Genomic DNA, 18031 nt, shown 5'->3' with positions numbered 1-18031 from the left:
GAGCATTGTCTTCTTTCTAAAGCGATTTGGCCTTGCAGTCGATGTTGATGGTTGTTGACCTGGATCAACCCATGATTTTGTGTGTTTAGGATTTTCAAAATAAATCCACTTTTTATCGCCATTCACATTTCGATGCAAAAAAGACTTTCTTTCATGCCGTTGAAGCAACATTTTACTGATGACTTTACGATTTTCTATTTGTCTTTCGTTCATTGATGTGGCACCCATTTTCCTTCCTTTAAAATCTTTTCCATTGCTTGTAAACAATCGAAAATTGTTTGCTGAGCAACGTTTAATCTTACTGCAAATTGTTTTTGAATTTGACATGCATCTTCCTCCAATAATGCTTGTAATTGTTGGTCTTCAAACATTTTTGGTTGACCTGGACGTTCCTTTGTCTTTCACATTGAAATCATCACTTTTAGCCCTAACTGGTTTGGCTCAGTAGATGGAGCATCGGCCTGTGGACTCAAGGATGGGTCCCAGGTTTGATTCTGGTCAAGGGCATGTACGTCGGTTGCGGGCACATACCCAGTAGGGAGTGTGCAGGAGGCAGCTGATCGATGTCTCTCTCTCATCGATGTTTCTGGCTCTCTATCCCTTTCCCTTCCTCTCTGTAAAAAATCAATAAAATATATTTTAAAAAATCATCACTTCTAAAGCTTTTAAACCAGCGTTCACAAGTATCTTGAGATGGAACATGTTCACCATAAGCTTCCCGAAGCTTTCAGCAGCACTTTTCTTTAAAATAAAGTAATGAATTAAAACTTTTCACAAATGCTCAAATAGAGCGGCAAACCGTGGTTCGCAAGCCGAATGTGGCTCGTGAGCCTCAGTTTGCCGACCACTGGTAACTCTTTGAGCATATCTCCACACATCTTTTAAACACCCTTCAAAGGTAGACAGTAAAAATTCATAATTAACATAAATGTCAGAAAGGAGAAACTACTTCCCACAATATACCAAGAATAGAAATATTTGAAAGAAAATATATGCTGTTATGTTCTAAGATGTTACTCAATAACAAAATCTTAAAAACCAAATCCAAAGCTGATTTGACTTGGATAATGTATAAGGCTTCTCCAGCAACATAGGGTAACCATTTGATATTAACCTACATGTAGTTACTAAAAGAAAAAAATGCCTAAATGGAAATCATGTTAATTTTATGAAGGATAATGCAGTCATGACTCAAAATGTAGCCATTTAGGATTAGCCTTATGCTTTGATGTAGAAGTCATTTTTTTATTTTTTAAAAATGTTTTTATTGAATATTAGAGAGAGAGGAAGGGAGAGGGAGGGAGAGATAGAAACAATGATAAGAGAGAAACATCAATTGGCTGCCTCCTGCACACCCTCTTCTGGGGATCCAGCCTGCAACCCAGGCATGTGCCCTGACTGGGAATTGAACCAGTGACCTCTTGGTGCATGGGTTGATGCTCAACCATTGAGCCACAACAGCCAGGCTTAGGAGTCATTTTATTCCTTGCTAGCCACTAAGCTATCATTTGGTCATTTTGGTAATTTTATAGTACAGATGGTCAAGTGTTTAAGGAAAATGCCAGATTTCCTTGTTTATCAGTGATAATCTTTCTGCATCAAATCCCTAGATCAGCACTTTTCAACCTTTTCATCTCATGGCACACATAAACTAATTACCAAAATTCTATGGCATACCAAACAATACATATTTTACCAGTGTAACAAAAAAAATAGGTATAACTTTGATTCATTCACACCAGACAGCTATTGTGTTAGCTATTGTCGTTTTTTAATTTGACAATCTAAGGGGAAAGAGGTGAGTGCCCCTGACTAAATAGTCAGGTATTGCATGTTTTAAAAATTCTGTGGCCTGACTGGAGTGGCTCAGTGGTTGGCCTCATCTTGAGAAAAGTAATAACAAGCGTTGTCCTGTGCACTGAAAGGTTGCCAGTTTGATTCCTGGTCGGTGCATGTGTGGAAGCCAGCCCATTGAGGTTTCTCTCTCTTATCAATGCTTCTCTGCCTCTGTCCCCCTTCCTCCCTTTCTTCCTTTCTCTCTAAGCGTGTCCTCTGGTGACGATTAAAACAATTTCTTTTGTGTGTGGCACACCAGTTGAAAATCACTACCTTAGTAGATGTGTTGTTTTACTTGATTTTTTTTCAAGGGCTTTTTGCATAATAGATGAATTACACTGTGAGTGCGCTCTTAAGTGCCCAGTTGGCAATAGCAAACACAATTTAAGAGCCATATTTATAGGTCATTTCATAAAGGAATGTGTTTTCTTAGATTCTGTTAACACTGATTAATCCTTAACAAGTAATCAGGACCATGTTAGTCACATTTGGTGATATTTTATGTAAGTAGGTGTTAGGATTGGTGCTCAGGAATGTCTAAAGGTTTTCCTGTTTAAATTTAAAGTACTTGTAATTAAAACCTGATACACACCTGTAGGAGGGTGTTTTTAGGAACAAATGTTACTTGTGAAACTTTAGAAAAAGTTTCTTCACTCGGTATTATACTGTAACTTTTATGAATTAAACATTTGTATTTTAATTTTTTATTTTTCTTGATACTGAAGTAAAATATAAATTAGTATATTATGTTATAAAATTGATTTTATTTTTTTCTCCCTAATACAGAAACTCCACCATGAGACGAGGTGGATGGAGAAGGCGAGCTGAAAATGATGGCTGGGGAAAATGGGTGTGTTTTAAAAGAATAAAAATTATATTGAACTGTTTAGGTATTTTTCATTCTTTTTATAGCTTATAATGTGATTTAAGACATTTTCTAAGTTATAAATCACTTTAGATACCAACTCTGAGTTTTCACAATGTGTAGAAAGCTCAACTTGAACCCCTAAACTTGCAGGAATTTTATCCTGAGAAAATAAATATTATAGTGCACACAATTTATTGTGTGATAATTTTATTGCAGCATTGCTAATAATACTGAGAAACAGGAAAACTTAGCTATCCAAGAATAGGGAATTGGTTAAATATATTATCTCTATACAGTGGAACACTATGCAGCCATTATTTATCTTTGTATTTCTTAAAGTGGCAGATGGCCTTGACTTAAAAGGGTGTTGTGTTATAAAGGAATATTGGTATATATGATTCTGTTTTTGTAAAGCTGCTATGCTCTGAGACATAGATATAAACTTTGAAAATAAGATCCTAAAATGATAACAACGAATGGGATCATAGCTAATTTAAAGTTTCTTCTTTATATTTAAAAAAAAAATTGGCAGTGAGCATTCAATATTTGAATAATCAAAAACAATGAAGTCATTTCCATTTTGAAAAAAATGTGTACCACTTCTGCATACCTACTGCTTTGATACTCTTAATTGATCTAGATAAATCAATAAAAACTTAATTGACAATTTAAATCAATTAAGTTTAATTATTTAAATATTTGGGGGAAATGTAGCTGAATTCAGCCATGCTTTTTAGATTTGTAAAGGTCTGTAGGAAAAATGATAATGTTTTTATATTATTTTTGAGGTTCCTGTTATCTAATGAAAATTTGTACTACTGTCATAGATTGATTAGATCCAGAATTTAGCCACCAAATCCTTTATTGTATTCTTGTCTACATGTATGGAGGACTATACTGTTTTTTTCAAGTTGCTTCATTTTACATGAAGTTATTTTAAGCTTCCTATATACAGAAAGATAGCGGAAGCCCATTTAAAATATACACTTATTGACCACTTGTCAAATTTTAATTGCTTTAAACTTTGATGTAACTTTTGCTTGATTTTATACATAAGAACAATATTTTATGGCATTGAATTTATTATTTCTGACTATTTTATATATTCTTTTTGTTTATTTCTGGTATTTTGAAATAACTTATTATTATAAAAATGTTAAAGAATTATTAAAAATTGAGTCAAAAGAGGGGAAAGTCTCTTTTGACCTGCCTGTTTTATTGCCTTGCCTCTGGTTCATGTTTAGCATTACACCTTTGTCATCATTATACTTTGGTCATTGGCACAGAATAAAGTCCTTTTAAATAGAACTTTCTTTAAGAAAAGGGGATAGGGGATAAAAATATAACTTTGGTGATTAGTGTTTACCTTTTCTTTAATTCTAGGGTGGATATATGGCTGCCAAGGTCCAGAAATTGGAGGAACAGTTTCGATCAGATGCTGAAATGCAGAAAGATGGAACTTCATCTACAATTTTTAGTGGAGTTGCCATCTATGTTAATGGATATACAGGTTGAGTACTTTTTACTTATTAGGTACCCTTGGCATGCATTATTATTAGGATTGAGAGTGACTCTTTTTAAATTATCTATAATAATAAAAGGGTAATATGCTGATTAGACCGGGTGTCCTTCCGGACAAAGCCGGGGCCAGAGCAAAGCCTGGGTCCTGAGTGCCTGCGGGGGTCTGGAGGGAAACCTCTGGGTCCTGGGTGCTGGAGGGAAGCCAATGCTGGCAGCCAGGGGAAGGAAGGCCTACTCTTACACCAATTTTCGTGCCTTGGGCCTCTAGTCATATATATAAAAATGATAAAAGTAAAATTCTTTGGTTAGATACTCCTTCACTTTTACTGCTATTCCACCTATACCTGCCATTGTCTCTTTTTAAAAAATTAATATGTTTTTATTGATTTCAGAGAGAGGGAGAGAGAGATAGAAACATCAATGATGAGAATCATCAATCAGCTGCCTCTTGCACAACCCCCACTGGGATTGAGCCTACAACCTGGACATGTGCCCTGACTGGGAATGGAACCATTACCTCCTGGTTCATGGGTCGGCACTCAACCGTTGAACAGTACCAGCTGGGCCTGCCATTATCTTTTATTTTATTTTTTATTAAAGTACTTAGGGTTTGTGTGTGTGCGTGTGTGTGTGTTATAATATATCTTTATTAATTTCAGAGAGGAAGGGAGAGGAAGAGAGAGATAGAAACATCAATGATGAAAGGGAATCATTGATTGGCTGCCTCCTGCATGTGCCCTTGGCAGGAATCAAACCCCAGGCTGACGCTCTATCCACTGAGCCAAACCAGCTAGGGCTAAAGTACTTAGTTTTTAAAAAGTCAAATGAGCCCAGCTGGTGTGGCCTCAGGTTGAGTTTCGTCCTATGTACCAAGTGTTCTCCAGTTGGATTACTGGTTGGGGCACATGCCCACGCTCCATCCCCAGTAAGGAGTGTACAGGAGGCAGCCAATCATCGATGTTTCTATCTCTCCCTTCCTCTTTTTCTAAAGTCAATAAAAACATATTTTTTAAAAAAGTCAAATGAGGTTTAAAATTAAAAACAGTAGTGATCTTGATTAAATAGCTGATTGGAAGCTGATCACACGGGTGTGATATTTGTAAACTGTGAACTTCAATATAGGAAGATCTTGTAAGGCCACCTCACTGGTAAATCCCTGCCGGGGTTCTTCTTCCAGCATTAAGAAGGGTTCAGCAATCTGGAGAAAGGCTGTGGGTAGATTAAGTAAGAGTCCAGATACGAAAGATAATTTTGAAAAGCATTGGGGGTCAGAGGAGCCTAGCTGAAGGAACTAAGTTCTCCTTGTCTCAGGACACTTGCTTTTTATTAACACAAATTGTCCTAAAGCAGTGGTCTGCAAACTCATTAGTCAACAGAGCCAAATATCAACAGTACGATTGAAATTTCTTTTAAGAGCCCAATTTTTTAAACTTCTTCTAACGCCACTTCTTCAAAATGGACTCGCCTAGGCCATGGTATTTTGTGGAAGAGCCACACTCAAGGGGCCAAAGAGCCGCATGTGGCTCACGAGCTGCAGTTTGCCGACCACTGTCCTAAGGCAAGGTGGACCTATACACTTCGAAAGTTAGGGTTTCGTACAGAAGCATTGTCAGATTGGGGAATAGCTTACGGCTGTTCAGGTGTTTGGCCAACAGGAGGCAATAACATGTAGGTTAAGATGCCCTGAGCTGTCTGGCAGCAAACAATCATCCTATTCAGGTTTGGGGGAAATGCCTTTCAGCCATTCCAACAGGTGATAACATATGTGACTCAGCCCTTGTTGATGAAACTCTTGTAATTATGACATGCTGGAACTGGCTCCCAGCATCTCCCACTGTAATTACCTATAGATTTGGGGGCTGATGGAGGAGGAGAGTGGTATATGTGTAAGATTTCTCAGACTCTTGCTTAGAGCAGTGTATAAATCCAACTGTCAGCATTTTGGTGGCAAGGGGGAAGCAATGCGCCATAACTCTCAGAAAGTAGAGTTTTATTTAATCTTCCTATTATTTTTTTCATTCCCTACATCACTTCTCCCCTCTGCTATGCCTATTTGTCATTGAGTCTGGTACCTGGGAGGGACAGGATAGTCTTCTTTGTGAGTCCAGGGGAGTGTAGGGGGAAATACGGAATTCTAATTACTCTGTTACACAGAATTTCAACTGTGAACTTCTTGTTTTACCACCTATCCACATGTCTACTTTGGGAGGTGCCTTGTGCCCCTATTTCATGCATTTCTCTTTTTTTCACTGGTACTAAGCAGTCTCTTCTGGACTTCCACACAGCCAGCTTAGATTTTAGCTTTCTCTCATCTGTAAAGACAGTTACCACTTGTCTACTGGCTGTCAGATGTTCCTGCTAAAGTTTCTCTTCTCTTTAGGATTTCTTTCCTATTAAGATAATTTAAGTGTATTTTGACATGAATGGCTGCAAATATTTGTGCCAACCTCTTATACATTTTCCTCTTTACTTCTCAACTGGCTGATACCTGCTTATCTGTAAGTCTCTTTATACATAGCTTCCTTTGGATTGTCTGATTGTCTTCTTACTGGCATGGCTGACTTCTCATGCTCCTATGTGGCACCTTATATTTGTCTGCGCCTTAACATTTTTAAGATATTACTATAGATAAGAACAGGAGATACATTTTCATTGCTGCTGTGTCCTTGGTACCTCTACAGTGACTGGGTGTAACCACGCAGGAAATATTTGTTGAATAAGTTGTAATTAACTGATACATTTGTCTGGTGAATTTTATTAGGCATCATTGACAATACTTAAAATGAATTTCTCGTGCAGCTTTGGAAAAATTCACATGCAACTTTTCTACTTAGGTATTCTGGAACATTGAAGCTCCTCAGGCCTTCCTGAGATGTATTATAAAAGATTCAAAATGTTAACAAAAAGAAATAAACATTGCTTGTTACAGTAGCCAGTTATGGAAGTCCCCAATTTGCAATAGCACCTTATTCACGTAAGAGGAAGAAAAAGAGACTGTGTGAGAGAGAAAAAACAAGTATTGTAGTAATCACTACCATGGTTGAAAGTCTGGAATTCTAACCACTTTTGTCACTGATTTTTGTGTGACCATAAGACATTTTCTCTTTGAACCTAATTATTTTGGACCCATTATTATCACTATCCCTTTCTTTTGGGTAGAGATAATAATATTAATTTTTACTCTTGTTATTGTTACATTATAATTCTACAAGTGAAGTTCTGTTATGCAGAATTTCATAGAACATGCAAATTGTGGTGATGGAATTCTTTTAGAAAAATAATCTGTTTAGTGAAAACTTTGCAGCTTTATAGATAAAACAGAATCAACACCCATATAATGAATTAGCAAGTGAAGAATAATGCTTTCGATGCAGGAAGACTAGTAGGGAATGCTGTTTTATTGTTAATTCTTAATCATGCTCCCTGCAGACTTTAATATTCCAAGTTTTCTTGATTCTTTTAAAGCTTCCAATTCTGCAATCTGAACTACTCTTTGATAACTCTCATTTCTTCCAACCCAGTTAGCACTGAACTTGAGCTCAGAGATAAGATCCTCTGCCTTTTGGATACTCTGCCTCTGTCAATCCATTCTCTCTTTTTTGCCCCCTCTCCCCCCAAAAAGCATCTTCTCTCTGTTAAGGTTAACTTTTTTGTCTTCCATCCTTTTTTTTTAAATTAAAAATTATTGTGAGCCCTGCTGGTGTGGGTCAGTGGTTGAACATTGACCTATGATCCAGGAGGTCACGGTTCAATTTCCGATCAGGGCACATGCCCGGGTTGTGGGCTTGATCCCTAGTGTGGGGAGTGCAGGAGGCAGCCGATCAGTGATTCTCATTATTGATGTTTCTATCTCTCTCTCCCTCTCCCTGCCTCTCTCTAAAATAAATAAAAAAATACCTTTTAAAAAGTCATTTTGAGATAACTGTAGAATCAAATGCAGTTTTAAGAAATAATACAGAACTCATGAACCTTTTGCCCAGTTTCTCCCAATAGAAGCATCTTATAAACCCATAGTACAATATCAACCAGAAAATTGACAATGATACAGTCAAAATACAGAACATTTTCATACCACAAGGATCCTTCATGCTGCACTTTTATAGCCAAACCTACTTCCTTCTCTTCTGCTTTCAGTACCTCTTATCCCCTGGCAACTACTAATCTGGCTCCTTATTAAAAATAAAAATAGCCAAAACCGGTTTGGCTCAGTGGATAGAGCGTCAGCCTGCGGACTGAAAGGTCCCAGGTTCGATTCCGGTCAAGGGCATGTAACTTGGTTGCGGGCACATCCCCAGTGGGAGGTGTGCAGGAGGCAGCTGGTCGATGTTTCTCTCTCATCGATGTTTCTGACTATCTATCACTCTTCCTTCCTCTCTGTAAAAAATCAATAAAATATATTTTAAAAAAATAAAAAAATAAAAAAATAAAAATAAAAAAAATATTTATTTATTTTTATAATTCTTTATTGTTGAAAGTCTTAAATATGTCCTCTTTTTTCCGCTATTGACCCCCTCCAGCCCGCCCCCGCAAACACCCCCCGCCCATGCCCCAGGCCTTCAGCACCCTATTGGCTATGTCCACGGGTTATGCATATATGCACACATCATCTTCAGTTGATTATCTCCTACCCACCCACCCTCCCCCACCTTCCCTCTGAGATTCCCCACTCTGTTCCATGCTTCCATATATCTGGATCCACTGTGTTTATCAGTTTATTTTGTTACTTAGATTCCATATATGAGTGCAATCATGTGATACTTGTCTTTCTTTGACTGACTTACTGCATTTAGCATGATACTCTCCAGGTCCCTCCATGCTGTCTCATAGTGTAAGAGATCTTCCTTTTTACTATTGCGTAGTATTCCATGGTATAAATGTACCACAGTTTTTTTATCCACTCGTCTACTGATGGGCACTTGGGCTGTTTCCAGATTTTAGTTACTGTAAATTGTGCTGCTCTGTACATATTTTCTGATTGGTACTTTGGGTTTTATAGGATATATTCCTAAAAGTGGGATCACTGAATCAAATGGCAGTTCCATATTTAATTTTTTGAGGAAACTCCATACTCTTTTCCATATTGGTTGCAACAGTCTGCATTCCCACCAGCAGTGAACTAGGGTTCCTTTTTCTCCACACCCTCTCTAGCTCATGTCATTTGTTGATTTGTTGATGGTGGTAGCCATTCTGACAGGTGTGAGGTGATATCTCATTGTCATTTTAATGTGCATCTCTCTGATGACCAGTGACTGAGCATTTTTTTATAATGTCTCTTGGCCTTCTTGTATGTCCTCTTTGGGGAAGTGTCTATTTAGTTTCTTTGCTCATTTTTTAATTGAATTGTTTGTCTTAATTTTGTTAAGTTTATGAATTCCTTACATATTTGGATGTTAACCCTTTATAAGAGGTATCATTGCCAAATATGTTTGAGTTTATCCTTGTGTATGGTGTAAGTTGGTGGCCTAGTTTCATTTATTTGCATATATCTGTCCAATTTTCCCAACACCATTTATTGAATAGACTCTCTTGACTCCATTGTATGCTATTGCCTTCTTTGTCAAATATTAATTGAGCATAATGGCTTGGGTTGATTTCTGCATTCTCTGTTCTGTTAAATTGATCTATATGCTTCTTCTTGTGCCAGTACAAGGCTGTTATGATTACGGTGGCTTTGTAGTATAACTTGAAATTTGATTGTGATTCCTCCAACTTTGTTTTTCTTGGGCTCCATTTCTATATGTTTTCATTTTAAGAATGTTATGTAAATATGTAATCTTTTGGGATTGGCTTTTTTTTTTTTTTCACTGAGCATAATACTCTGGAGAGTTATCCAAGTCATTGTATCGGTAGGTTTTTCTTTTTTATTGCTGAACTGTCTTCTATCCTTTGGGTATTCCACAATTTGTTAATCATTCACCTGTTTAAGAACATCTGAGTTATATCCTGGTTTGGGCTATGAACACTTGTGTACGTAAGAGTGCTGTTGCTGGGTCATGGTGGTTTCATGTTCACTTTTTTTTAAAGAAATTGACAAACTTTCTCAAGTGACTGTACTATTTTATATTCCCACTAGTGGCCCGGTGCACAAAATTTGTGCACAGGGGGAGGGGGTCCCCTCAGCCCAGCCTGGATCCTCTCCAATCCGGGAACCCTCGGGGGATGTCCGGCTACCATGGAAACCGGTAGTTAGACATCCCTCTCACAATCCAGGACTGCTGGCTCCTAATTGCTCACCTGCCTGCCTGCCTGATTGTCCGAACTGCCCCCCCACTGGCCTGGTCGCCCCCAACTGCTCCCCCACCTCGTCGGCCTGGTCGCCCCCAACTGCCCCCCTGCTGGCCTGGTTACCCCCAACTGCCCCCCCTCTGCCGGCCTGGTCGGCGCTCACTGCCCCCCTGCTGGCCTGGTTGTCCCTCACTGCCCCCTCTGCCATCCAGGTCACCCTCAATGCCCCCCTCTGCCGACCTGGTCGCCCCTCACTGCCCCCCCTGTCAGCCTGGTCACCCCATGCAGCCTGCTGGTCAGTCATTTGGTCGTCCCTTGCTAACCCCCCTGCCATCCTGGTCACCCTACACAGCCTGCTGTTCAGTCGTTTGGTCGTCCCTCGCTAACCCCCCTGTTGGCCTGGTCGCCCTGCTGTTCAGTTGTTACTGTGAGGGCGTTGTGACCAATTTGCATATTATCTATTAGTATAGATTAGCAATTTGAATGATCCAGTTTCTGTGCATTCACAGTATTTGTGTATTGTATTTTAAACATTGTAGTGGTGATATCTCATTGTGGTTTTATTTTGTATAACAACTAGAGGCCCACTGTTGGGGGGTTCCTCAGCCCAGCCTGTGCCCTCTCGCAGTCTGGGGCTCTCGCAGTCCAGGACCCCTCGCTCCTTACCTCCTGCCTGCAGTGGAGGCGAGAGAGGCTCCTACCACCACCGCTACGCTCGCCAGCCGTGAGCCTGGCTTCTGGCTGAGCGGCGCTCCCCCTGTGGGAGCACACTGACCACCAGGGGGCAGCTCCTGCGTTGAGCATCTGCCCCCCAGTGGTCAGTGTGAGTCATAGCAACCGAGCGTTCCACCGTTCGGTCGATTTGCATATTAGGGTTTTATTATGTGGGATAGGATTGCTATGCATCCTCAATACAGGTGAGTAGTAGTATCTCATTGCAGTTTTAATTTGCATTTGCCTGATGGCTAGTGATGTTTATTTGCCATCTTTATATCCTCTTCAGTAAAATGTCTATACACGTCTTTTGCCTATTTTCTAATTGGATTGTTTCTTTACTGTTGAGTTTTATGAGTTCTTTATGTAGTTTAGGTACTACTTTGTCAGATATGTGGTTCTCAAATATTTTCTTCAGTCTGTAATTTCTCTTTCAGCTTCTTCATGTGGTCTTTTGTAGGACAAAAGTTTTTCATTTTGATTAGGTCCAGTTTGTCAGTCTTTCCTTATATAAGAATGTGCTTTCAGCTTAAAAGTCTGCTTAGTGCTAGATTAAAAATATTTTTTTTCTAAAAATTTGATAGTTTTATGTTTTACATTTAAGTTTATGAACAATTTTGAGTTAACTTTTTGTGTGCTTGGCCTATGGATATCCAGTTGCTGTAGCACCATTTGTTGAAAAAAAACTGTGCTTCCTCCGTTGGGTTACTTTTGTACTTTTGTCAGAAATCAGTTGGGGCATATTTGGTGGGTCTTTTGCTAGGTTCTCTGTTTTATTCCATTGATGTATGTCTATCTCTTCACCAATATCATGTCGTCTTGACTGATCGTATCTACATAGTAAGCCTAAACATCAGGTGGAGTGATTATTTCTATTTATTCTTTGTCAAGATTATATTAGCTATTCTAGAGCCTGTGCCTTCCCATATAAATTTTAGAATAATATTGTCTTTGTCTACAAAATAAATACCTAGCTGGGATTTTGATAGGAATTACTTTAACCTATAGATCAATTTAGGGAGAATTGGTATCTTTATAATGTTGAGTTTTTCAGTCTATGGGTCTTCTGTCTCATTTTACTCTACTGTAGTTGATTGAACAAATATATTTTGTATGCTGCTTATGTGTTAGGAACTGTGTTTGAACCAAGATGGTGGTTCATGGAAAATGTGGATTTTGTGATGAATAAATAATCTCTGGGAGTTAGACCTAAAGAGAAGAAATGGGTGGGTGGCAGTACAGAAGAGTGGTAATTCCCTTCAAGCGTTAGAATGATTCCTTTATAGAGGAATTGGCTTTTTTTACCTGGGTCTTGGATAAATATGTATTTTCTAGTGAAAATCGCTAAAGACATTCTTGTCCTAATTCTAACCTACATTTTCACCTTTACATTCTTTAATTTTGATCAACATGCTGATTTATCTCTTACCACCCACCCTCCCCTGCCTTCCCTCTGAGGTTCAGCAGTCTGTTCATGCTTCTATGACTCTGGGTCTATTTTTGATCATCAGTTTATTTGGTTCATTAGATTCCACATATGAGTGAAATCATGTGATACTTATCTTTCTCTGACTAGCTTATTTTGCTCAGCATAATACTCTCCAGGTCCATCCATGCTGTTATAAATGGTAAGAGTTCTTTCTTATTGCTGCATAGTCCATTGCGTAAATATACCATAGTTTTTTTATCTACTCATCTACTGATGGGCACTTAGGCTGTTCCAAGTCTTAGCTATTGTAAATTGTGCTGCTATGAACATAGGGGTGCATATATTCTTTCTGATGAGTGTTTCAGGTTTCTTAGGATATATTCCTAGAAGTGGGATCACTGGGTCAAATGGGAGTTCCATTTTTAATGTTTTGAGGAAACTTCATACTGTTCCATAGTGGCTGTACCAGTCTGCATTCCCACCAGCAGTGTACTAGGGTTCCCTTTTCTCCACAACCTCACCAATACTTGTCATTTGTTGATTTGTTGATGATAGCCATTTTGACAGGTGTGAAATTATATCTTATTGTTGTTTTAATTTGCATTTCTTGGATTCTTGAGCATTTTTTTCATATGTCTCTTGGCTTTCTGTATGTCCACTTTGGAGAAGTGTCTATTTAGGTCCTTTGCCCATTTTTAAATTGGATTATTTGTCTTAATGTTGTTAAGTTGTATGAGTTCCCTATATATTTTGGAGATTAACCCCTTATCAGATGTTTCATTGCCAAATATGTTCTCCCATGTAGTGTGGACTCTTTTGTTATTTTGATGATGGTTTCTTTTGCTGTTCAGAAGCTTTTTATTTTCATGTAGTCCCATTTGTTTATTTTCTCCTTCATTTTCATTGTCCTATGAGATGTATCCATAAACATATCACTACGAAGGATGTCTGAGATTTTGCTGCCTATGGGTTCTTCTAGGTCTTTTATGGTTTCACAATTTACATTTAAGTCTGTTATCCATTTTGAGTTTATTCTTCTGTATGGTGTAAATTGGTGGTCTAGTTTCATATTTTTTTTGTATCTATCTACCCAATTTTCCAAACACTATTTATTGAGGAAACTGTCTGTGCTCCAATGTATGCTTTTGCCTTCTCTGTCAATTATTAATTGAGCATAATGGTGTAGGTTGGTTTCTAGGTTCTTTGTTCTGTTTTATTGAAATGTATGCCTATTCTTGTGCCAGTACCAGGCTGTTGAGTACAGTGGCTTTGTAATATAACTTGATACCTGGTATTGTGATTCCTCCAGCTTTGTTCTTCTTCCTCAAGATTGCTGCAGCTATTAGGGGTCTTTTTTGGTTCCATATAAATTTTTGGAGTATTCTAGGTCTGTGAGATATGTCTTTTGTATTTTAATAGGGATTGCATTGAATCTAGATTGCTTTGGATAATCAGGACATTTTAATGATGTTGATTTTACCAATCCATGAACATGGTATATTCTTCCACTTATCCTATGTAATAAAAGAGTAATATGCAAATTAACCATCACGCTGCTACACCCAAAAGCCACGCTCACCACCCAATCAGGAGCGAGTATGCAAATTAACCCAACTAAGCTGGCTGCGGCCACGGAGTGAGCAGGAGGCTTGAGTTGCCCCCGGCGATGGAGGAAGCCAAGCTTTCCGCACACCCTGGCAGGCCCAGGCATCCACTCAAGGCTACAAAGTTTCAATTATAGAAGATAAATAAATCCCAGATACCAGGGCCTCTGCTTGGGTCACCAGGGGGTGTGGCCGGCCTGCAAACCACCACAGGCTCCTCGCCCAGACCGCCCCATGCCCCAAGGGAACCCCCACCCTGATCCGGGACACCCTTCAGGGCAAACCAGCTGTCCCCCACCCGTACACCAGGCCTCTAACCTATTTAATAAAAGAGTAATATGCAGATTGACCATCACTCCAACACACAAGATGGCTGCCCCCATGTGGTCAAAGATCCTGCCCCCATGTGGACACAAGATGGCCACCACAAGATGGCCAGCAGGGGAGGGCAGTTGGGAGGGACCAGGCCTGCAAGGGAGGGCAGTTGGGGGCAGTCAAGCCTGCAGGGGAGGGCAGTTAGGGGTGACCAGGCCGGCAGAGGAGGGAAGTTGGGGGCAACCGGGCCTGCAGGGAAGGGCAATTGGGGGGGACCCAGGCCTGCAGGGGAGAGCAGTTGGAGGGTACCAGGCCTGCAGGGGAGGGCAGTTACAGGCAAACAGGTTGGCAGGGGAGCAGTAAGGCATCAATCAGGCTGGCAGGCAGGCGAGCAGTTGGGAGGCAGCAGTCCTGGATTGTGCGAGGGATGTCCGACTGCCTGTTTAGGCCCGATCCTGGTAGGGGTCCCAGATTGGAGAGGGTACAGGCTGGGCTAAGGGACACACACCCCCCATTCATGAATTTCGTGCACTGGGCCTCTATATATATTCCTGTTGGGTTTTTTTTTCAGTGTACTGTAGTTTTCAAAGTACAAGTTTTTTTACCTCTTTGGTTAAGTTTATTCCTACATATCTTAAATTTTTTTGTTGCAATGGTAAATGGGATTATTTTTTTAGTTTCTCTTTGTGAGCGTTCACTATTGGTGTATAAAGATGCTATGGATTTTTGGGCATTCATTTTGTATCCTGCTACATTTCCAAATTCATTTATTAATTCTATTAGTTTTTTTGAAGGAGTCTTTAGGGTTTTCTGTGTATAGTATCATGTCATCTGCAAATAATGAGAGTTTTCCTTCCTCCTTTCTCATTGGATGCTTTTTATTTCTTATCTGCTCACTATGGCCAGGACTTCCAGACCTATGTTCAACAAGAGTGAAAGAGGGCATCCCTGTCTTGTTAGTATTCTTAGGGGAAATGGTTTTAGTTTTTGCCCATTGAGTATGATGTTGGCTGTAGGATTTTCATATATGACCTTTATTATGTTGAGGTATATTTCCTTTGTTCTCACTTTGCTGAGAGTTTTTATCAAAAAAGGGTGTTGGACTTTGTCAAATGCTTTTCTACATCAATTAATATGATTGTGTGATTTTTGTGTGGCAATCTATTCATGTGCTGTATCACATTTATTGATTTGAGGATATTGTACCAGACTTGCATCCCCGAATAAATCCCACTTGGTTATGATGTATTATCTTTTTAATGTATTGCTGGATCTGATTTGCTAAAATTTTTTTTGATGATTTTAACATCTATGTTCACCAGGTATATTGGCCTATAATTCTCTCTCTCTTTTTTTTTTTTTTTTTTTTTTGTCATGTCTTCATCTGTTTTTGGAATTAGGGTAATGCTAGCTTCATAGAAAGAGTTTGGAAGTGTTTCTGCCTCTTGAATTTTTTGGAATAGTTTGAGGAGTAGAGGCATTAGTTATTCTTTGAGTATTTGGTAAAACTCCCCTGTGAATCCCTCTGGACCAGGGCTTTTGTTTGTTTGGAGTTTTTGATTACTGCTTCAATTTCATCAGTAGTTATCAGCCTATTCAGATTTTTTTATTCTTCCTGATTCATTTTTGGAAGATTGTATTTTTCCAGGAATACGTCCATTTCGTCTAGGTTGTTCATTTTGTTGGAATAGAGTTGTTCGTAGTGTTTTCTTTTTATGATCCTTTTTATTTCTATGGGGTTGGTTGTTAACTTCACCTCTTTCATTTCTGATTTTGTTTATTTGGGTCCTCTCTCTTTGCTTCTTGGTGAGCCTGGCTAGAGGTTCATCAATCTTGTTTATCTTTTCAAAGAATCAGCTCTTGGTTCTATTGATTTTTTTGTATTTTTTTATTTTTATTTTTTGGTCTCTGTCATTTGTTTTTCCATTCTAATCTTTATTTCCTTCCTTCTACTTACTCTAGGCTTTTCTTAGTGCTCTCTTTGTAATTTTTTAAGTTGTAGGGTTAGATAATTACCAATGTTTCTTGTTTTTTTTTGAAGTGGGCCTGTAGTGCTATGAACTTCCCTCTCAGGACTGCTTTCACCATGTCCCATAGATTTTGGATTGTTGTGTTTTCATTGTCATTTGTTTCCAGGATGTTTTTTTTATTTCTTCTTTGATCTCTTTTGGTAACCCAATCATTTTTTTAAAAAATGTATTTTTGTTGATTTTAGAAAGGAAGGGAGAGGGATAGAGAGAGATAGAAACATCAATGATGAGAGAGAATCATTGATTAGCTGCCTCCTGCATACCCCCTACTGGGGATTGAGCCTGCAACTCAGGCATGTGCCCTTGGCCAGAATCGAACCTGGGACCCTTTAGTCCGTAGGCTGACACTCTTTATCCACTGAGCAGACATCCCTCTCGCAATCTAGGACCACTGGCTCCTAACCGTTCATCTGCCTGCCTGCCTGATCACCTGTAACTGCCTCTGCTTGATTGCCCCTAACTGCCTCTGCCTGCCTGCCTGATCACTCCTAACTGCCCTCCCCTGCCGGCCTGATCTTACCCCCAACTGCTCTCCCCTGGTGGCCTGATCTCGCCCCAACTGCCTCTGCCTGCCTGATCTCGCCCCCAACTGCCCTCCCCTGCCGGCCTGATCTCACCCCCAAACTGCCCTCCCCTGCTGGCCTGGTCTTGCCCCCAACTGCCCTCCCCTGCTGGCCTGGTTGCCCACTGCCCTCCCCTGCCGCCCTGATCTCACCCCCAACTGCCCTCTCCTGCAGGCCTGATCTCGCCCCCAACTGCCCTCTTCCGCCAGGCAATTTGGTTCTGATTGGTCGGTTTGTATGCCAGTCAGCGTCTCTGGGCCTATCAACGGGGCCTGATCAGAAAGGCAGGGCTGATCAGCAGCCCTGGAGGAGGCCTGGAGAGAAATGGAGGCGCGGCTGCTGGCCAGACTGGGAGAGAAAGAGAGAGTCAAGTCCTGATCAAAAGCTGCCACAGAGGCAACGATCAGTCCCTGCTTCTCTCTTCAGGCCTCTTTCTGGCCCTGATTCGCAGCCCCCTCAGCAGTCAGTTTTGAGACACTGCGCCTGCAGCGGAAGCCGTCAGCGCTGGGTTGCCATGGCAACCCAGCGCTGACTGCAGGACTGACTTTGGTTGGTCGAACCTCGGTTGTTACCGGACGTTATGACCCAGTGTTTTTATGTATGAGGATTGCTACCCTAGCTTTTTTTGTTTGTTTCATTTCCATTTGCCTGAAAAAATTTTTCCCATCGCTTCACTTTCAATCCTTTGTTCTAAGGTGGGTCTCTTGTACACAGCATATATTTGGGTCATGTTTTCTTATTCACTCACCTACCCTATGTCTTTTGATTGGAGCATTTAATCCATTTATGTTTAAGGTTATTATTGATAGTTACTTATTTGTTGCCATTTTTATTCTTTGTGTTCCTTCTTCACTTTCTGTTTCTTTTTTTACGGCAGTCCCTTTAGCATTTCTTGCTTTGCTGGTTTGGTTGTAAACTCCCTTAGT

The 18031-nt window shown here is 39.9% G+C and overlaps 1 protein-coding gene across 3 annotated transcripts in view; it reads left to right on the top strand.

Moving 5' to 3' along the window:
• REV1 (REV1 DNA directed polymerase) overlaps window positions 1-18031 on the top strand; it is a 112446-nt gene that overhangs the window by 29751 nt on the left and 64664 nt on the right. For 2 of the 3 annotated variants that reach the window (XM_080685739.1, XM_080685738.1), the window contains exons 2-3: window positions 2623-2686; window positions 4088-4214. In XM_080685739.1, coding sequence (XP_080541865.1) covers window positions 2633-2686; window positions 4088-4214 — 181 coding nt within the window. In that variant the 5' untranslated portion in view covers window positions 2623-2632. Of the gene's footprint in view, window positions 1-2622; window positions 2727-4087; window positions 4215-18031 lie in introns of all 3 variants that reach the window. The other variant, XM_080685740.1, reaches the window with a different exon arrangement.

This window comes from Plecotus auritus (assembly GCF_963455305.1).
Source record: "Plecotus auritus genome assembly, chromosome: 8".
Taxonomy (NCBI): domain Eukaryota; kingdom Metazoa; phylum Chordata; class Mammalia; order Chiroptera; family Vespertilionidae; genus Plecotus; species Plecotus auritus.
The sequence above is the reverse complement of the archived record's forward strand: the minus strand, read 5'-3'. Positions and strand labels throughout refer to the sequence as shown.